We start from the raw sequence: 23,092 nt of genomic DNA on the forward strand, positions 1-23,092 counted from the left end.
TATAAAGAATTATTTTTAATTCTATTATTTATTGAGAAAAGGGTACTAAAACTCCTGTGATTTTGGAATTGTCTGTTTCTCTATTTAATATTGTCAATGATTACTTCATGTTTTTTGAATTTCTTTTATAAATCTCACATTTATATATAATTATTGCATCTTTCTGATGAATTGATCCCTTATTATTATTAAATTTCCTCTTTATCTCTGATTCTCTGTCTTGAAGTTTATTTTAACTTACCTCTGATAATCCTTTGTCTTAAAGTCAGTTTTAACTGATACTGTTGTATTCATTCTATGTTTCTCATGTTTATTGTTTGCACATATCTTTCAATCTGTTTTAGTCTTTGTATTTGTAAGTATGTCTATATATGTAGCCTGCATATCATTGGGTCTTCCTTCTAGTATCTGCTAATTGGAGAATTTAGAACATTAATATCTTTTAAAATTATTGTTTAAATGCTCATATGGTTAAATTGGATTTTAGCATTTAAAAACTTGTTTGCGGGAGGTGGGTAGAGGGAAGGGGATTGGTGGGATTACACCAGCGGTGCATCTTACAAGGGTATATGTGAGACTTGGGAAATGGTCTGTGAAGCTAGTGAATGATGCCCCATGATTATATCAATGTACACAGCTACAATTTAATAAAAAAAAAACAAAAAACTTGTTTGCTCATTTTGTTTTGTTTCTTTAACACTTTCTGCCCTCTTTTGGATTATTTAAATTTTTTTTGTATTCTATTTTAATATAACTATTGGCACTTTAGCTATACCCCTCTGCATTTCTTTCTGTGGTTGATCTTCAGATTTTAACCTGTATCTATTACTTGTCTATGTGGAGTTACTATTGTTGCTATTTACTTCATGGAAAATGTTGAAACTTTTTGACTATATTATGTTCCTTCACCCATCTTGTCCTTTATGCTAGAGTAGTCATATGTATTTATGCCTACAGGCATTTACATCCTCATATGACAGTGTTATATTTTTCTTCTTAAACAGACATACATAGGAATGTGCCATAAATGAATTATGTGGCAATAAAGGAGTGTGCAATTTAAATAGTGTAACTATTTATGACCACCCTGTATTTTTGAATAACTTAATAGTAAAAATAGGGATTTTATATTTCTCATAAGATTTACTAGTTTTCATGTTTTAATTTTTTCCTGAAGATCCAAGTTTACCTCTAATATTGTTATCTTTCATCCTGAAGAACTTTCTTTAACATTTCTTCTAGTGCAGTTCTGCTAGCAATAAATCTTCTTAGTTTTTCCTTTCTGAAATATGTCATTTATTTGATCTTAATTCCTGAAGGATATTTTTTCTGCAAATAGAATTGTGAGTTGACATTTTTTTCTTTTAGTACTTTAAAGATGATGTTTTAGTGTCTTTTAGTCTCCCTATTTTCTAATGAGAAGTTCACAAACATACTGTCAAGATTTTCTACTTAATTTTTTTAACTTTCTTCAAATACAGGAAGTTTTGACCAATATTTTGGGATTACAGTTGTGTATGTATTTAATATTTTTGTATTATTTCATAGTTTCCTGAAGTACTATTTATTTTATTTCAAATTTTTTTCTCTCTGTTATTCATAATGGAGTACTTCTATTGTTTTTATATTCACTGGCACTTGCCATGTGTTCTCCATTGTGCTCTTAAACCCATACAATGAATCTTTTTTTTTTGTTTTTACCAGTTTTAAAATTTCCATTTGTTTTTCTTTCTGTTTTTTCCTTAGATTTCCTATCTTTTTATTCATTTCACGAATATTCCCTGTACCTAATTCTGTTTAGTTATAATAGCTGCATTAAAGTTCTTATCTCATAAATGCTGACATTTTGATTATACTGGGGTATGTGTATGTTGGTTGCCTTTTTTCTTGAGAGTATTGACATTTTTCTAGTTTTCTGTATGTTGAATAATTTTGAATTCTATTGAGGACATCATAAACGTTGTGTTATGTATGTTCTATTATATTCTTTTGGATAATGTAAATGTTTTTGTCTTCCCAAAAAATTTAGTTAGTTTAAAAAAATAAGTTCTGTTTCACCTTCTGTGAATGATGTCTCAAATCTTAGTTTAATTCTCTGAGCCTTTGGTGAACTGCTTTTGAGTCTGTATATAAATAATACATGCTTCACGGGTTTGTTTTAGATTTGTTTGGTGTTCACAAATTAGAATTAGGAGATTACATTCTCTGGTTCTCTGCTCTTTGTGATTTCTTCTTCAGATTCTGGCAGCAAGTCATGGTTCCCAGGGCTCCTTTTTCTGCTTTCTTCAGTAAGAAGGATGGTGGGGTTTCAATGGTAATTTTAGCTGTTTATAGTTACGCTGCTGAGCAGGGAAATTCCACTATTAGGACAAAGCTGATGTAAACTGAGAAATTCCTCTCCAAGTCACTGTGCAAATTTTTTGTTTACTCCTTAGAATTATTAGTTATTTTATATATAATACACACACACAAACACATACACAGACAAGGTTGGACAATTAAGTTCGCAAACTCATTCTAGAAAACATGCTATATACCTTATTGCTGGATATCACTATACTCGTCTTCGAGGTATTCCCCCTGGATAGCTATGCATTGATGCCTGTGCGTAGTCTACATTTCAAAGCAATTTTGGAACTCTTTTTCTACAATGGCCATCACAGCTGTTGTCATATGAGGCCTGACACTTAAATCTGTGAACTCTAGAACTTAAGTCCTAGAAAAGCTACATACCTCATTGCTAAATATCACACTGGTCAACAGATGGCCACAGGTAGAATTACTGTAGTGATATTCAGCAATGAGGTATATAGTGCTGTTTTTAGGACGAGTTTGTGAACTTAAGTGTCAGACTTTGTATACACAAATATATATATATATATACATATACACACATTTTTTGGAGGTGTCTTTTGTGCAAAGTTTATAGTGGTTTTCAGTGAGAGAGGTGGTCTTTAAGTATGAGGTTATAATGACATACTAAAAGCTGGAAGACCACTTCTTTTTTATCTGCCAAATGGATATACAAATATCTAACTTGCACAGAGTAGTATAAGAAATAAAAATATATTGAAAGGATCTAGTTAGAATGAATTATGTATTAGTAGAACTTCCTCAAAAGGGTGGTTATTGTCATCATTCTATCTCCACAGTCCTTGATATAATTTAAGCTCTTGTCAGCTCATGTTTGTTTGGCACAGTAGTCTCATAACTAATTTTTTATGAACATTACACTGCTTAAGGTTTATTCTGCTCCATTGCTAGTGTTGTCTTCTTTAGTTACAAATATGATTATGTTATCTTGCTGTGTTAAAACTTTTTTTTTTTTTTGAGACAGAGTCTCACTATAACTCACAGCAACCTCAAACTCTTGGGCTCAAGTGATTCTCTTGCCTCATCCTCCCGAGTAGCTGGGACTACAGGCACCCGCCACAATGCCTGGCTATTTTTAGAGATGAGATTTTGCTCTGGCTCCTGCTGGTCTCAAACTGGTGAGCTCAGGCAATCCACCTGCCGCGGCCTCCAAGAGTGCTAGGATTATAGGAGTGAGCTACCGTGTACAGCCTCTGTTAAAGCTTTTAATGGCTCCACATTTTCTTTAGATAAAATTCAAAAATTTAGTTTGTTTTTATAGTTAATAACGTAGGACCTTTTAGTGTTCGGCTTTTTATAAAATTGTTGTCACCTTATACTTAAGTATACAAAGTGAGTTCATAAATATAAATTGTGTTGGATAGTGGGGGAATGATGTTCTCATCATTTTTAGATGTTCTCATTCAATGATGTTCTCATCTAATTAAGCATTAGATCTTTTATTCTTTATAAGCTGAGTGATAGGGGTTTTCACAGTCATGTGTGAGAAATATGTCCTTCAAACTTTGCTGCAAAAATGGCACATCACCTGTCTGACACGGATAAAAAGAAATTAAGCACCCATAACATAAGAATTAAGGGTTGTATTATACTTTTTCTTGCTCAGTTTCTAGAGTCAGGCTGTCCAGTGTGATAGTCATTAGGCAGATGTGGCTATTACAATTTAAGTTAATTCAAAATAAATAAAATTTAACAGTTTTTCAATTGCAGTAGCCATATTTGAAGTGCTCAATGGCTACCACATAGGACAACATAGAAATTGTTTCCATTGTTGCAGAAAGTTCTGTTATACAAGACTTGTCTAGTATTGATAGATTTTTTTTTTCTGTGAAAGGATATTATTAAATTTTTTAGACCTAGTGGATCATATGGTCTTTATTACAACTATTCAACTCTGCTTTTACAGTGTGAAACAGAAATAGACAATATTTAAACAAATGGATGTGGCTTTGTTACAGTAAAACTTTATTTATAAAAATAGGAAGTGAGCTGGATTTGGCCTGTTGGCTGTAGTTTGTTCATCCTCTAGAATTCTTGACTCCATTAAAATAGTATATTGATAAAATGATTCCATCCCGAGGGAATGAGGTAATTCAGAATAATTTCCTAAGAAGAATGATACTAAGAGCTACAAGAGATTTTAGAATAGTGAAGATAAAACTTAGGGAGTGATAACTATTTTCAAAAATTTTCTGGATATCATGTAGAAGAATTAGACTTCTCCTACATGATTATGGAAGGAAGAATAATGACCATTGCATAAAAATTACAGGGACTCACATTTTAGTGCAATGCAGGGAAAAGAAGATCGATAAAATAGTGACTGCCCTCTTCCTAATGGTTTGTAGTGATTTATGCATATGATAAGGCTTGGATTAAATAACAGGTTATTGAATTTTATTTTTTGTCATGAATTTTTTAAATTAAAATTCTATGGCTTTTGTTCCAGGGATCTGCCTATTAAATTCTCTGCCATATTTATTTTTTAAATTTTCTTAATATTGACATACTTTTTCCTTTAAAAGAATCTTAGCCAACGAGAAGCTCACAGTTTTTTCTACAGTTCTATTCGGGGAGTTTGATTATTTTTAATGTGTGTATGTTTTGGCTCTCCTGATTTGTTAATGTTTTTAATTTAGGCTGAAAACCAAAGGCTTTTAGATGAGAATAAACAATTTGAGAAGATTGCTGAAGAGTTAAAAGGAACAGAACAGGAATTAATTGGTCTTCTGCAAACCAGAGAGGTTTGTTTAAGGATACCTTTTTATTTCAAATATTTCTTAAATAGAATATAGATTTACAAAATAGATTATGGAATAGCTGTTTGCTTTGTGAAACATTTCTTCACAAAATTCCTTTAAAAAGTGTGTGTTGTTACACTTAATATGCTAATTGATTTAAAACACATCTAGAGAAACTTCATATTATAATGTAGGAGAGAAAGGTCAACATTTAAGATACCAATACAGTGCTGATGCTGTGGTTTATAACAAATACAGTTCTTCTGTCTCGAGTATATTTCTTTTTATTTTTTGAGATGAAGTCTCATGTGTTGCCCAGGCTGGAGTGCATGACTATTCATATGCATGATCATATTGCACTACAGCCTTGGTCTCAATCCTCCTGCCTCAGCCTCTTAAGTGGTTTGGATTGCAGTAGTGTGCCACTGTGCCTGGCCACATATTTCTTTTTGTTGAATTTTTTTTTCTTAATTTCATATTAATATGAGGGTATAAGCAATTAATTAGGTTACAGTGTTTGCATTTGTTAGCTAAGGTCCCTGTTGCAGTTACGCCCCTAACCGAGGAGGTACGCCATATACCCTTACATTGTGCCCGGTAGATGAGAGCACACCAGAGGCCAAATATTTCTTAATTAGTACATTTAAAATTCAGTTTTTATTAAGTTAGATTCTTAGTTTGTAGTACTTTTCATAGTGCTCATGTTATAATTTTAGAATTTGTCTTTTTTACAGTATGGGCACTAATACTGTAACTTATCTTTTTATAATAAAAACATGTTAGTTTTAAAGATACTGACTGGATTAATTAATTAATATATTCTTAACTCTATAACATTTTAATTGAAATTACTTGGTAAAGTAAAATTGCTAAAATTGTGTATGTGAACATAATTCTACTGGTTGAACTTTAGGATATATTGCATTTGTTGTTGCTTATTGTTTTAACATTATGATTATCACTTCAAATCTACTTAAATTTAAATATTTGACATAACCTGCCAAATTTGCCAAATATATGACTTATATATTGCTATACCTTTTAATGACAAGATTGGAAGAACACTATTGCTATACCTTTTAAATGACAAGATTGGAAGAACACTTGTTATAGTTACATATGTTTATTTTGCAGAAAGAAGTACATGATTTGGAAATACAATTAACTGCCACTGTGACAAGTGAACAGCATTATTCAAAACAGGCTAAAAATCTGAAAACTGAGCTAGAAAATGAGAAGTATGTTTTTCATTTATCTCTAAATGGCTTATATATTTAATTCTTTAAGTTTTTTGTTATAAATAATGCACTAGTATATTATGTTCAAAATTTATTTGAATGGATTTGAAGTTGTATTTTATTTCTTCTTAAATATCAAAATAATTTACCAGTTTCATTGCTGAGGGAAGTACATGTCACATGTAAAAAGAATATACCACAAAGTTGAGAATCACTTTAGAAGATCAGTGTATTATTTTTCTTAGAGATATTTAATTTTCCATAAAAATAATAATTTGCAATTAATTTTAATCAGTTTATTTTGGTTGTTTTTATTGATTATTTCATAGGTTTATATTTATAAAATGTCAAATTATCAATTCAATTCTTATATTATGCAAATAAAATATTTAATTCAATGATTTCAACTACTCAGTAAGTTTAATTTGGAGAGAAACTGGGGGAAATAACTATTGTGTTACTACTCAGAAGTAATTCAAGTAGCCAGTCTAGTGGAGAGCATGATTTTTCCCTTTTGATTGCCTCTTGGCTCTAGATAAAAATGCAAAGTACACAGTTTATGCAGTATCTTCTTCCTTCCCTATTAGCTCCCATTCTGTTTCTGGCACCCTATTAAACAGTATTTTTTTAGGGGGCCATGGGCAAAATTCATCTGTTAACAAAAATAGTGGATTGGTTAGTTGTACTGTAGTATGAATTTACATTATCCTGGGTATACTTGCTTTTTAGCCTTTCATTGCTTAGGAAAAAGCTTTATGTCCTCTTTTATGAACTTCTGGGATATAAGGAGATAATAGGTGCTCCTGAAATCTCTCTATAGAGCTACCTAATCCTCTGTATTCATTTAAATTTGATCTTGGCTACATCCAAAAGCAACAGTAATGTCTCTTTCGATGAAGAACATTTGAATCTTTGTTAGGTGTTGTGCATGAAAAGTTAAACCTAGCCTGCCTGCCTGCCTGCCTTCCTTCCTTCCTTCCTTCCTCCCTCCCTCCCTCCCTCCCTTTCTTTTTTCTTTGAGACAGAGTCTCACTATGTAGCCCTTGGTGTAGAGTGCTGTGGCATCACAGCTCATAACAACCTCAAACTCTTGGGCTTAAGCAATTCTCTTGCCCCAGCCTCCCAAGTAGCTGGGACTTACAGGCACCTGCCACAACGCTCCGCTATTTTTTGTTGCAGTTGTCATTGTTGTTCAGCTAGTCCGGGCTGGGTTTGAACCCGCCAGCCTCTGTCTATGTGGTTGGTGTCGTAACCACTGTGCTACAGGCACTGAGCCTAGAATTCTTTCTTTTCTTTTCTTCTTTTTTTTTTGAGACAGAGTCTTACTTTGTCGCCCTTGGTAGAGTGCTGTGATGTCACAGTTCACAGCAACCTCCAACTCCTGGGCTTAGGCGATTCTCTTGCTTAAGCCTCCCAAGTAGCTGGGACTACAGGTGCCCGCCACAACACCTGGCTATTTTTTTGTTGCAGTTTGGCCAGGGCTGGGTTCAGACCCACCCCCCTCGGTATATGGGGCCTGCACCCCAGCCCCTGAGCCACAGGTACTGCCCCTAGTTTTATTTCTTTTAATGAAAAAATTTAAATTAAAAATACCTGTGCCTCATGTACTAGTTTATTCAAATTATTAGAAATTTGAAACAATTTTCAAGAAACAGTCTCCCCGAGAGAAAAAAAAAATATATGAAGGAAATGTACTCATCAAATTTGTAGAAAAGTATGTGAGGGATGAGGGTATAGGGAACATGTAAGGAAATTTATTTTATCACATTTTGAAAACTTAGAGAAAAAATTTAAACATTACAAAGTAGAGGGAATAATGTAATGAACTATCAACATGAACTGCTTACCCAGCTTTAGCAATTATTAACCAATGGACAATCCTGTTTTCATTTAAAATTTCCTATTATATAATTTCATATGTAAATATTTCAGTATAACATTTTTTAAAAATAGGCTTAAGAATACTGAATTAACTGCAAGTTGCAACAAGCTTTCACTTGAAAATAAAGAACTAGCGCAAGAAACAAGTGATATGTCCTTAGAACTGAAGAAACAGCAAGAAGATATTAATGTGAGTTGACAAAGTACTGTGATTTAATTTTCTTATCTGTAGAATTAGATTAGAATAAGTGATCTCTAAATATCCTTAAAGCTTTAAAAGTCTGATTGTTTGAGAGCTAAACTGTGTTTTAGAAGAAAAATATGGATATTGTTCTTAGATGTTAATGGGCAAGAGATGCTACTCTCTGATAATATAAAGACTACTCAGAGATAAATTTAATTTTAAGCTTTGAGATTGAAAAAAGTATTTAGTCAACAAGTACTTATTAAGTCATATAAGACTATGAAGGATGTAGTGATGAATAATCTGTATCCTTCTTTAAAGACTTACAATTCTGTGACTCAAAGGGATGGGGTGCCGGCCCGATAAGCCGGAGGTAGCGGGTTCAAACCCAGCTCTGGCCAAAAAAAAAAATAAAAAAAGACTTACAATTTAATAGAAAAAAATAACAAATGCTCACATAACTTAAAATAGTATGTCATATGTTTTGTTAGTGGCACAGTGTTATTAGAGTTTACAGGACCACTCTGCTTTGGTTGAAAACAAAGATGACTTCAAACAGAATATAGCATTGATTTTGGCCTTAAAAGATGAATTATGTGTTCATTAGGTAACAGTGAATGGAAAATATTCCTCTAAGCCAAAACAATGAACAAAACTCAATGTAGCACTGGGAAACATCAAAGTAGCTGTTTTGTAGACATTGTTAGGAGACTATTTAAACTAAGGCTAGAAAAGTAGTTTGGAACTATTGAAGTTAAGTAGTTCATTCTCTTTATATATAACTAAATAAATTTCATGCTGAAAAATAAAGGTCTTAAATATTAGTTTCAGTTTTACTTTTGTGGAAACAAAGTAATTAATATAGACAAAATTGATTATTTCTTTAGAATAGAAAAAAGCAAGAAGAGAGGACATTGAAACAAATAGCAAATCTGGAAGAAACAGAAACACAATTAAGGCAAGACTGATAAACTGGCCTTTTGGCAAAAAATTTTTATATTTTCTGTTGTTATTAATTTAAATTAAATATTATATAAAGTAGAAACTTAAATTACTGTTTTGGAATCCTGCTTAAAAGTAAAATTGTAATAATGCTACATTTAGTGTTAAAACATAGTAGACAGTGATTTTAAGGCATTATAAGCTTTCTAATTCTTTAATATTTATTTAATTCAGAGAGTATAGTAACCATATTTCAGGAAATTTAGAAATTAAAAAAAAATTACTTCTGATCACATTAGCTATTATAATCTTGAGTATTTATACCCACTCTTTACTTAAAGGAATATATTTGGTCCTTGCTTCTAATCATAGATGTATAATTTTATATGTAGCTCTTCCATTTAATATTGTTTTTAGCATTATTTATATTTCTAGATGTTTTCATAATCATCTATTTAGTGCATATATACCAGCTAATCTAGTGGTTATAACATTATTTATTTTAACCATTTTTATTTTTGAATGTTTATATTTTCCAGTTTTTCATTATCATAAATAATGTAGTAAACTTTTTGAAATTTTGAATTTGGTAGGATAAATTTCATGTAACAATTTATTAAGTCATAGGGTAATGGTTTCAATGACTTCATAGCCAAATAGCTTCCAATAGGTTGTATCTGTGGTACATAATGCTGTACAACTGATATTATATGAATATGCTACTTCTAAAATAAACATTGATAATAATAATTGAGCATTCTTAATTTATTGATAATTTAAAAGATAAAAACAACTCATTGTTCTTATGATTTCTAATTTTTACTTTTTGGATAACGTGGAATTTTTGATATTTGCATGTTAGAATTTTTTTTTAGGTTTTACTGTTTCCTTATTGAATTTCTTAAGCTTTATAAAACATATATGAATCTTTTATCTGTTCAGTTTATAGTATATATTTTCCTTAACCTGTTGTTCTCTTTTAACTTAAGAAAATTTTTTATTCTATGGAAGTTTTTAATTACATTAGACTATCTTTAGGCTATTAGATAGTCATATTAGACTATCTTCCCTTTTGTGATTTCTCCATTGCTTTTATAAGTATGTTTAGAAATTTCTTGCTGCCTACAATATTTTTTCTTTAGTTCTTTTAAAAATTTGTATATTGATTTTTAGTTTTTCTTTTTCATTGATTGTTTTTTATTTACTTATTTATTTTTGAGAGAGTATCATTTTGTCCCCTTTGATAGAGTGCTATGGTATCTTAGCTCACAGCAATCTCAAACTCCTGGGCACAAGCGATCCTCTTGCCTCAGTTTTTCATTTTTAGTAGAGATAGGGTCTTGTGCTTGCTCAGGTTGGTCTTGAACTTGTGAGCTCAGGCAGTCCACCTGCCTTGGCCTCCCAGACTGCTAGGATTACAGACATGAACCACTATGCCCAGCCTATTTTTCTTTTTTTAATTGTAAAAACATTTTAAACCATTGATTTTCTTCTGAACACAACTATGAATTTATGACATAGTGTTTGACACGTAGTGTTTCCATTCATTATTTTCTAAATAACATGTTTTGTATTTTTTTTTTTTTTTTTTTTTGGCCGGGGCTGTGTTTGAACCCGCCACCTCTGGCATATGGGACCGGTGCCCTACTCCTTGAGCCACAGGCGCCGCCCAACATGTTTTGTATTTTAAGTTTTCTTTAAATTCATTAATAACTGAGATGATTTTCAAATATTTGGGGGTTTGTATTTATACATATATCGGGGTGCCAAGCATATTTTAAGCAATCTTTTTTTTTTTTTAATTAAATCATAGCTGTGTACATTAATGTGATCATGGGGCACCATACACTGGTTTTATACACCGTTTGACACATTTTCATCACACTGGTTAACATAGCCTTCCTGGCATTTTCTTAGTTATTGTGTTAAGACATTTACATTCTACATTTACTAAGTTTCACACGTACCCTTGTAAGATGCACCGTAGGTGTAATTCCACCAATCACCCTCCCTCCGCCCACTTCCCCCTCCCTCCCCTCCTTCCCTCCCTTTCCCCTATTCTTAGGTTATAACTGGGTTATAGCTTTCATGTGAAAGCCATAAATTAGTTTCGTAGTAGGGCTGAGTACATTGAGATACTTTACTAAGAAGAATATGTTCTAGCTCCATCCATGTAAACATGAAAGAGGTAAAGTCTCCATCTTTCTTTAAGGCTGCATAATATTCCATGGTGTACATATACCACAATTTATTAATCCATTCGTGGATTGATGGGCACTTGGGCTTTTCCCATGACTTAGCAATTATGAATTGGGCTGCAATAAACATTCTGGTAAAAATATGTTTGTTTTAATGTGATTTTTGGTCTTCTGGGTATATACCTAGTAGAGGAATTATAGGATTGAATGGCAGATCTATTTTTAGATCTCTAAGTGTTCTTCAAACATCTTTCCAAAAGGAATGTATTAATTTGCATTTCCACCAGCAGTGTACCCTTTTCTCCACATCCACGCCAACATCTCTGGTCTTGGGATTTTTTGATATGGGCTAATCTTACTGGAGTTAGATGATATCTCAAAGTAGTTTTGATTTGCATTTCTATGATGATTAAAGATGGCGAGCATTTTTTCATATGTCTGTAGGCCGTGCGCCTGTCTTCTTCAGAGAAGTTTCTCTTCAAGTCCCTTGCTCAGTCTGCACTGGGATCACTTGTTCTTTTCTTGCTTGTACATTTGAGTTCTCCGTGGATTCTGGTTATTAAACCTTTGTTGGAGACATAACCTGCAAATATCTTCTCCCATTCTGAGGGCTGTTTGCTTGCTTTACTTACTGTGTTCTTGGCTGTGCAGAAGCTTTTTAGTTTGATCAGGTCCCAGTAGTATATATATATATTTTTTTTTACTTTTTTTTTTTTATTGTTGGGGATTCATTGAGGGTACAATAAGCCAGGTTACACTGATTGCAATTGTTAGGTAAAGTCCCTCTTGCAATCATGTCTTGCCCCCATAAAGTGTGACACACACCAAGGCCAGTAGTATATTTTTGAAGCTACTTCAATTGCCCAGGGGTCCTCCTCATAAAATACTTGCCCAGACCATTTTCTTCAAGAGTTTTCCCTGCACTCTCTTCTAGTATTTTTATAGTTTCATGTCTTAAGTTTAAATCTTTAATCCAGTGAGAGTCTATTAAGCAATCTTGTTGGAGGTAAAATAGATCATTCCCCAAAAGTGTACTAATTCAGGTAAAATGGATGTGCATAGTATGTCTGTGTACACTTGACCAGTAATGGTACCTTCAGTTCAATTATGAAAAGTATACATTTGAGGCCTGACAACTTTTCATAATTGACACATATGGCAGTGTCTCGCTGAGTGGCATTTATGTTGTTGCATGCTTTTGTGTGCCATTGTGCGAATATGGGAAATTGAATTAAAGCAATGAATAAACATTTGTAAATTTCTTATAAACTTAGTTAAGAGTAGAAGTGAAATCAAGGACATGTCAGTCCAAGTGTATAATGATATGAAGAAAACAGCAGTGTACAAATGGATTAAACATTTTTCTGAGGAGAGAGAAAATGAAGAGAGGTCAGGGCAGCCAATAATGAATGTGACAAAAATATTGCAAAAATTTGTCAAATTATACATAAAAATCACTAGCTGACTGTGAGAAGCATAGCACACCAGGTAAACACTGATAGACAAACAGGAAAATCTTTTTTCTTTTTGAGACTGAGTCTCAAGCTGTCTTCCTGGGTCTTCATGTATAATTGTCTTCAGTTCAATTATGAAAAGTATACATTTGAGGCCTGACAATTAATTTTGCAAACTTATCCCAGAAAAAGTGCTAGATGCCTCATTGTTGAATATCACTATGGTCACCTTTGATGCACTCCCCTTGGGAAGCTACGCACTGATGCCAGCACCTAGTGTACCCTTCAAAGTAATTTTGGAACTCTTTTTCTGGAATGGCCATCAAAGCTGTCATTGTATTACCTTTGATGATCTGATTGTCATCAAAATATCTTCCTTTCAATATATTTTCTTTATCTTTGGGTAAAGAAAAAAGTCATTGAGGGCCAGATCAAGTGAGTAGAAAGGTGTTCCAATACAATTAGTTGTTTACTGGCTTAAAAACTCCCTCATGGAAAGTGCCATGTGAGTTGGTGAGTTGTTGGCCAAGATTTTCCTATTTTTGGTGGTGCCTGTAGGTCATTGGATAGGGTGCCAGCCACATACACCGAGGCTGGCAGGTTTGAGCCCAGCCTTGGCCTGCTGAACAACAATGATAACTGCAACCAAAAAATAGCTGGGTGTTGTGGCAGGTGCCTGTAGTCCCAGCTACTTGGGAGGCTAAGGCAAGAGAATGGCTTAAACCCAAGAGTTTGAGGTTGCTGTGAGCTGTGATGCCACGGCATTCTACCCAGGAAGACAGCTTGAGACTCAGTCTCAAAAAGAAAAAAAAGAAAAAAGATTTTCCTGTTTGTCTATCAGTGTTTACCTGGTGTGCTATGCTTCTCACAGTCAGCTAGTGATTTTTATGTATAATTTGACAAATTTTTGCAATATTTTTGTCACTTACGTTCATTACTGGCTGCCCTGACCTCTCTTTATTTTCTCTCTCCTCAGAAAAATGTTTAATCCATTTGTACACTGCTGTTTTCTTCATATCATTATACACTTGGACTGACATGTCCTTGATTTCACTTCTACTCTTACTAAGTTTATAAGAAATTTACAAATGTTTATTCATTGCTTTAATTCAATTTCCCATATTCACACAATGGCACACAAAAGCATGCAACATAAATGCCACTCAGCGAGACACTGCCATATGTTAGAACAAACACACCTGTGAGATACTAATATACAAAGTCATAAAACCTTACCAAGTAGTGTGTACAGTGCTGCAATGTAAGGGTATGGTAGCAAGTGCACGAATTTAATTGTCAGATAATATCTCCTAAAACATTTATACATTTTTTTAAGCACCTCTTTATTCTGAAGTCTTCAATTTTGGTTTCTTCATTTGGTTAATGAATGTTGTCTTTAAAACTTCCTCCTATTTTAAATTATGTGAGATCTTCTTTAGACCTAAGATATCTCCTTAGGATTGTTTGAATATTATAAGAAATAATGTGAATAAAATTCACAGTACAGTGCCTAGTACACTGTTAGTGCTTAATAATTGTTAACCGTTAGTATTTTCCAAATTTGGAAAGTCATCTTTTCTTTACCACTAATGATTGCTTTTGTCCTTTTTGCTCAGTTTTCTTCTTCAGAAGTAGCTGTTATTTATAGATTGAATCTCTGTGATTAAGCAATGTACAGTTTGGGGATAAAATGTGAAGACACATTTTAGAGGTTGATTTTTATTTAACAGAGTTCAAATTATTTAGATAATATTTTCGTGGGAGTAAGTATACTGGTGTCAGTTTTTACAAGGCCAGGTATTGTACACAGTTGAATACTATTCCATGGTTACAGGTTGTACCCAGACAAGAGAGACCACAATTAGAAAAATAGTTTCAGGTATTCACAAGAGAAAAGCTGCCATTATTTTCATGTGCAACAGATAGACTTTTAATGAAAATATTTTTGAAAGACTAATACATGTACATGACACAAAATTCAAAGGGTCAAAGGAGCACAATAGGGAAAGAAAAGTATCTTTCTTACCTTTTATCTTCCTGCTATTCCCTTTTCCTCCCCAGAGGTATCACTGTTTCTTATGTACGTTTCCAAAGATAATGTATGCATAGACAATGATATGTGTATAAATATCTCAGCCATGTAGTTTGTAATTAAAATCACTTGTATTTGTTCTTATTTATATAAAATTATGAACATTTAGAGTAATGACTAGTTTATGCTAAGAAAACATTAAGATGAAATCTTAAGTGTAAAAAAAAAAAAGAAATCTTAAGTGTATCTCAGTTAAATTCAAGTGGGGGAGGAGGGGATGGAGGAAAGGGGAGGGGGAAGAAGGAGGGAAATTGGTGTGCTCTCACCTAATAGGAAAGGTGAAGGTAAGTTTATGGTACTCTCTAGGGTAAAAGGGCTCAACTCTTTTTTGGACTTTACCTAACAAGTAAATGTTTCTTTTAGTGGTTTTTAAAATAGAAAATGACTATGTAACCAGATAATTTCAAAATAAATGTATAAGTTAATTTAAATGTAGCAGCAGAAATCATATTAAATGCATATAAATTTCCAAACAAAATGAAGAAATGAACCACCAAAAAAACTCAACTATTTTAGACATAGAAATGAAATAAAATGAAAATATATTGTCGCTTTTCCATTTCCTTTTAGAAATGAATTGGAATCTGTAAGAGAAGAGCTAAAACAGAAAGGAGATGAAATTAAATGTAAATTGGATAAAAGTGAAGAAAATGTATGTTATATTTATTTTACCATTCATATTATGAATTTAGTCTACTAAATACTTGGCATATAATTCAGTACTTTAAAATTTGTATCAGGCTACTTAAAAACCTGTTTGTGATGGGAAAGAACATGAATTCAGTGTTCGATGTAAAATCAATATCCTTCATTAAGAATTTAAAACATAATTTATTTTCTAGTGTAGAAAATATGAATGATGAGTTAAGAAAAAAAATGAAATGTGATGAAATGGTAGCATATTATGCCTTTCCACAGTTGGATTTGTACTTACCTACTAAAATAGCTTCCCAGAAAGAATCCAGGTGGCAAATATCTCTCAGATATGTTGTGTGAGATTGAATTTCATCACACTCTTCTATTCTAAATCCACAGCTGTAGTTCATATATTTATTATTTTATACATACTTGACCTATCTTAGCCTTAGTTTCCTTTTTTCTAAAATGCAGATAATACATGGCTTTTCTGTGTCATTGTGTTATTGCAAAGTTTAGATAAACATGTGTTTATGAAAGTTATAGTTGAGAGATTATAAACATTTATATTTAAAACAATTTAAACATTCAGGATAATCTGGGAAACTGATAAAATATTATAAGGAATGATGAACATTGACATGTAAACATTATGAGAAAAATGTCTTTTTAGAATTGACATAATTACATGTATTTTTGGTTTACAAAGTGATGTTTGGTTCATGTATTAATTGTGAGATAATTAAATTAGGCCAGTTAACATATCTATCACCTCACATACAAAGGTGATTTCCTTTTTAAAAAAGGATACTGAAATAAACTGGGAAAACTGGTAACTATTTTTGAATATTAGATTGTTTTATAATTTCATTTCTAAAAGATACAGATGAAAATAGAAATTCTATTAACTTTTTAAATATGTATTAATATTTTTTAGGCTCGAAGCATTGAATGTGAATTTTTAAAAAAAGATAAACAAATGAAGATATTAGAAAACAAGGTATTTGAATGGAAGTGTAAGACATTATTCTTAGTAAAGAATCACAAGAATGGAGAAGCATGAATCCTATGTATTCAATTTTGATATGAGGACAATTAATGACAATTAAGGTCATGAGGGGGAAGGAAAAGCAGAGAGAGGGAAGGAGGGAGAGGCGTGGGGCCTTGGTGTGTGCCCCACCTTCTGGGGGCAAGACATGATTGCAAGAGGGACTTTACCTAACAAATGCAATCTGTGTAACCTAGCTTATTGTACCCTCAATGAATCCCCAACAATAAAAAAAAAAAAAGAAAGAAAGAAAACAAGGTATTATCCAATTAGAAAAAATACTTGAGAATAGAGATTTTGTAACAATATATGTATGACTGGATTCTGTAGGATCAGCCTTTAATTATGTCCTGAACAAAGAAATCTCAGTTATGTTTTGGAAGTTTTTATGGATAACATAGGATTTTATACTGCAGGTTTCCTAGAAGAGGCTCTGGATTTTTGGTTTTATACATAGTACTTCAAAGAGTAAATTTTTACAAATTGCTCTTTAGTTTTGTCTTCCTTTCCCTCAAATTTCATACTCAACAGCAGCTACATTTATTGTATAGATGCTTAGAGTGGTAAGATACTTCGAGAAATCATCCTTAGACATCTTTTCCATTGCTACATGTAATCAAGAGAATGGCAAAACCATTTTTATTCTTTTAGTGTGAAGTGTTTTTACTGCCTTGCTGCCCAAGCCAGTTCACTTCTTCCTTTTCTGTACCTTTTCTAAAAGAGTAGTTCACTTTATGAAGTTTTGACTTCTAGTAATCTATACATTTTTTTCTGGTAAATAAAAACCTTCATATCTGTGCAAATACATTTTACTTAAATATATAGTTTAAAAACTTTCGAGGATTTGTGGGAATTCTACTAAATTTAAATGTCTTTAAATATTTAAAAGGAAAGAACTGTTTTAATAAAAGCCCTATAATCTTAAGTAGCCCCACGTTTGAAGACTATTTAAAAGGGGTGAAAACTTAAGTTAATTTTCAATAGCTTATACAGAAAGAAGGGAAAGTAAGATTGTTGGGTAGGGATCTGACAGTCAAAACATGTCCACATTTGGTAGCTCAGATATCATGATTTTAGTATAAGCATCTTTTGGGCTATATAGTAATGCCAATTACAAAGGTAGATTTTTAGGAAAATCTGAGTAGGCGAGAAGTATTGGGATCAGCATTAACTCTCAAGGGAATAGGTTTTGATGGCCTGAAGAATGGAGGACTAAAAACTACATGGAACATGTGCTTTATCCAGAAAAGTAATAGTTTGATGCTTCATACTGACATTGTTTAAATTTGTTCAACATCTATTTGGTCAGGTCAAGAAGTAACTTATTTTCCTGTCTGTTGAATTTTAAAGTTTAGTTAAATTTTTCATTGCTAAAAGTTCTAATTTGTTCTTTTAAAAATTTGCTCAATGTCTTTTATGGTCTCCTGTTTCTTGTTCAGTTTTGAGTCTTTAATTCTTTTAAATAAATATATTTATTTTATATTCTGTATCTGATAATTCCAATATCTGAAATCTTTTAGGTTTGGTTTTGCTCTCTTTTCTTATTGTGCACTTACTGTGCTTTATTTTTTGTGTTTTTATGATTCATTGGAACTTTGTGGGAAATCTTTGAGACCTATGTTGAGGATGATATTCTCCCAAAAGTTTCTTAGGAGCATTACTAACCAGAGATCATTTTAAATTAAATTGTCCATTTGAAGTTTTTCTGGACCATACCCATAGCATGAAGTCAGCCTATAAGGCCAATATAAGGCCACCTCATGGTTACAAATTTTTAGGGAAGATTTTTTTTTTTTCCCTTTTAAGTCAGTGCCATGTAAAGACAGACAAGTATCCTTGTATGTGGTAGATTTATTTCTTGTTTATTTTTTCATTAAGTAGGTAAAGTTCTTTGTTTAGTACAGGGTTATCTTACTAGATTTCCTACTTTTAGTAAGTTTTGTCTCATGTTTTCCTTATCTGGTGCATTTAGCATATGCCCTTGAGGCAAATGCTAGCTTTGGTGCTAGCCTGAATCCTATGATCACTTTAAAGTAATAATTTAAAATAATCTTATTTATTAATTTATAGATGTTTATTTAAAAAAATTTTTTTTTTTAATCAGGAAGGTTATCCTGAGGATCTGGGTAGCTTTTCTTAAATAAGTACAAATTGTATATAAAAAGTTTGAACTGCTAATAAGTTTTAACAGTCAAATTGGTGTGAAATGTTTCTAAATTTTCTATAACTTTTTTTCACTTAGTTTTCTTTTGAATTTTTTGAAGGAGACCATTTGTGGGTGTGGGACATTTAAAACTTTAGATAAAATATATTATTTGTAAATAAGAATGCCATATATTATTTTTCAGTTTCAAAATTTTAGTTGACTATAACTGCATGTGATTGTTTCAAGAAACATAATTTAACAATATTTGTGCTAAAGAGGGAGATTTAAACAGTTTTTCCATTGAACTTTCTTTCTACATTGATAGAAATTAGAACAATGTATATTGGGCATCTAATGGACCCCAACCTGGGACAGTGTCAAGCAAGGGAGATTGTGCTGAGGAAAGCATGAAACTTATACCAAAGTTAGTGCATAAAACCGGAAGGTCATACACTGTTTCATGTGCCTGGTGGCAGCATGAGAGCAGTGCAGCACCTGTCCTGTTTCCTGGAATCTTTTTAAGTACATAACAGAATATACTGCTGTGCAATGCACAGCAGTCACAAGTTAGGAGTCAAGGTTAAAAATGAGAGAGGGGAGATTACAGCCCCCAAGAAGGTTAGATAAATAGGGACGTAGGATAATGGAACATCTGAGGAGGCCAGATAATGGTGCAAGCAGGAGGGTAGGGGGGAGAGCAAGTCTCATCTCCTCAGGCATACATCTCAGCTTCTTTAGCCTAAGCTACTAGTTGATGGCCTCAGCTGCCTGCATTGCTGATTTCCCTATGCAGGGATAGTCATGCAGAGATTCTCCTGACTAGGCACTTTACCCTGAGCTGGAAGGTCTTGAGGAATTCAGCCTGTCTGCCTCCCACAAATATACATTACTGTGATTTTTTAAGACCACTTGGAAATCTATACTTTTATGGTACGCCACATATTTCCTGGGCTAATTTCTGTTAATCCATGTGTACCCAGATGAAACAGTTTCAGACAGTTTCAAAAAGTCAGATATAACAAAGTGGTTTAGCTGCTATTTCAATGAGAGAGATTGGAATGAAGTATCATATTTTTCTATTACAAAATAAGTAAAAGAAATCTCAGAAATGAGAAATGGGGAATAATGAGTATGGAAGAAGGCAAATTATAGGTTTGCTTGCATCTGGTTGCTGCTTTTCACAATCTGATTAATAATATTCACTTTCTGTGTGGAGTTGACCAAGTAAAGTAGCTAAATTTAGATGTTCTTTAGATTAAAACATGTTTAGATTTTCATTGAGATTATCTTTATTAAAATTTATTATATTTATATAATTTTGTGTTAGTAGAACTATTTAATAATGTGATTTCTCTTTATCAGTGCTTTATGCAATATTTTTATTAGTCTGAAATTGCTTATTTTGCCAATTTCCAAATAAAGTAATTACAATTTCTGATAATTTTTTAGTGTAACAATTTAAGGAAACAAGTTGAAAATAAAAACAAGTGTATTGAAGAACTTCAGCAGGAGGTATGAACTATTTATAAATATTCTCAAAATCAAACATATTTTTACCACAGTTTTGAAGAATAATTCTTTTCATGTCATTACTAATATAAGTCTAAGACAGTGGATGTGCAAGTTTGAATCACTGTAGTACTGAATATAATTATGTATTTTAACTTTTAACAGAATAAGGCCTTGAAGAAGAAAAGTACAGCAGAAAGCAAGCAACTTAATGTTTACGAAATAAAGGTATTTGGTATTTTTGTTTTTGTTTTTTAAACACTAGCAAATAGATGAGTATTTAGAATTTTTATATTTTTGCTTGCACAAATTTTAAAGGTTGTAATCTTTTGGGATTGGGAAGATCAATGCTCTTAATTGTAATAGAGTGCTCACTTGTGATTTAGCTGTACAGCTAAAAATATATGTGTATTCATGTGTCCTGTGTGTACTCGTATTTCTTACCCCCTGTAGTGAAAAGTGAGATTAAGTTTGAGGTAGAGTCTTAGAAGCTATATTTAAAAATAACTTCTAAATATGGTTATCTTGTTACACAAGGGATTGAGAACTGTCAATTTGTAGAAAATAAATTAAAACCCTAGAATATAAGCACATGATGTCAGAGCTATATTTTGTCATCTTACTCCTAAGTTTTTGATCAATGACTGACACTTAGTAAGTACTCAGTAGATAGTTTCTGAATCTTGAATGGAAAGCAGTAGTTCTTATGTGTTAAGTATGTGTCTTTCTAGTGCAAAACATAAAAATTATACGTCTTTCCTTAGTACTCTTGGAAATTAGAAATACATAAATGTTGTGATTAAAAATGAAGACAGATTGGGTGGCGCCTATGGGGTCCTTATTCCTGGTTTATAGACAGCAATCTTTGTATTATGTCCTGATAAGGCGGAAGGGGCAAGAGACCTCTCTGGAATCTCTTTTACAAGGACACTAATTCCATTAATGAAAACTCCACCTTCACGACTTAATCCTTTCCTACAGTCCCTACCGCCTAATACATTGGGGGTTAGGATTTCAGCATATGAATTTTGAGAGATACAATTATTTAATCCATAACAATAGCAAAAAGACCAGTAGAGGAATTGAAATGGAATACTCAAAAATTTGATATGCTCCAAAAAGTGAGTAGAGGGAACAAGAAAGAGATAGGAATAGAAGATTAATAATAAAATGATAAATCTGAACGGAACCATATCAATAATTACATTAAATATTAATGTACTAATATTTTACAGAAAAGGCAGAGATTGTTAGTCTGAATTAAAAAAACCAAGGCCAAGCTGTATGCTGCCAGGAAGAAATACATATTATTTAATAAAAAGAAATAAAGAGGTTGAAAATAAAATGATGAAAGATAGTTATAACTATTTATCATGTTAACAATAAGCATAGGAAAGCTGGAGTGATGATTTTAATAATACACAAAATAGATTATGAATAAGTAATACTGGCTTGCTGTCCATAGCTCAGTGGTTAGGGCACTGGCCACATACACCAAGGCTGGTGGGTTTGAACCTGGCCAGCACCTGCTAAACAACGACAACTGCAACAACAACAACAACAACAAAAATCACCTGGGCATTATGGTGGGTGCCTGCAGTCCCAGCTATTTGGGAGGCTAAAGCAAGAGAATTGCTTAAGCCCAAGAGTTTGAGGTTGCTGTGAGCTGTGATGCCACTCTGTCCAGGGCAACCTAAAGAGACTCTGACTCAGATAAATAATATCATCAGAGACAAAGGGGCCTTTCATCATGATAAAGGTATCAGTTCTTCAGAAAGATACAACAGTAAGGAATATGTTTGTACCTAATAAGAGCATCAAAATGCATTTAGCAAAAACTTAAACTAAAATGAGCAATAAGCAATTTCATAAGCATAGTTGGTGACTGTAATGCTGCTTTTTCAGCAGTTGATACAACTAGTAAAAAAAAGATACAGAAAATCTGAACATCACTATTAACTATAGAACACTAAATATGCAAACGTAAATTCTTTGAAATGCACATAGAATGTTTATTAAGACTGACTATATACTAGACCATAAACAAGTCTATGTACATTTCAAAGTATTGAAGTCTTACAGAAGATATTCTTTTACTGCAATAGAATTAAATTAGAAACCAGAAAAGCCCAAATATTTGGAAATTAAACATCACAATAAAAGATAATTCACGGGCTAATGAAGAGATACAAGGAAAATTAGAAATTGTTTAAAACTGGTTGGGCATGGTGGCTCATGCCTGTAATCCTAGCATTCTGAGAGTCTAAGGCAGGTGGTTTGCCTGACTGAAAAAGTAAGCATCCCGTGTACTCAAAATTATGTTGAATCTAGTAGATGAACATCTATAGACCTACATGAGAGATAAACACAATTACGTTCAAAAGGTCGGGAAGGGGGTTTGGTAAGTTCCCACATAAGCGGTACAATGTGGGAGGATATGGCTCACTTAATGAAGGATTCAACTACAATTCAGACAGTATCTTAGAAATGCAAACAGTGTGTGGGGCAGGACACAATTATAAGAGGGACTTTACCTAACAAATGCAATCAGTGTAACCTGGTTCTTTGTACCCTCAATGAATTCCCAACAAGAAAAGAAAAAGAAATGCAAAAAATACAACCTAATTATGTCTACCCTCATATTAACCCT

General features: G+C 32.6%; 1 protein-coding gene and 1 non-coding gene across 2 annotated transcripts in view; both read left to right on the forward strand.

Moving 5' to 3' along the window:
- SYCP1 (synaptonemal complex protein 1) overlaps positions 1 to 23,092 on the forward strand; it is a 128,734-nt gene that overhangs the window by 63,985 nt on the left and 41,657 nt on the right. The window contains exons 16-22 of the mRNA XM_053591310.1: positions 5,013 to 5,117; positions 6,249 to 6,352; positions 8,306 to 8,423; positions 9,305 to 9,375; positions 15,674 to 15,755; positions 20,383 to 20,445; positions 20,608 to 20,670. Coding sequence (XP_053447285.1) covers positions 5,013 to 5,117; positions 6,249 to 6,352; positions 8,306 to 8,423; positions 9,305 to 9,375; positions 15,674 to 15,755; positions 20,383 to 20,445; positions 20,608 to 20,670 — 606 coding nt within the window. The remainder of the gene's footprint in view (positions 1 to 5,012; positions 5,118 to 6,248; positions 6,353 to 8,305; positions 8,424 to 9,304; positions 9,376 to 15,673; positions 15,756 to 20,382; positions 20,446 to 20,607; positions 20,671 to 23,092) is intronic.
- LOC128587091 (small nucleolar RNA U13) lies at positions 3,808 to 3,911 on the forward strand. The gene has a single exon (XR_008380509.1). It is a non-coding gene; the product is annotated as a small nucleolar RNA U13 (small nucleolar RNA).

This window comes from Nycticebus coucang, chromosome 5 (genome assembly GCF_027406575.1).
Source record: "Nycticebus coucang isolate mNycCou1 chromosome 5, mNycCou1.pri, whole genome shotgun sequence".
Classification (NCBI taxonomy): Eukaryota; Metazoa; Chordata; class Mammalia; order Primates; family Lorisidae; genus Nycticebus; species Nycticebus coucang.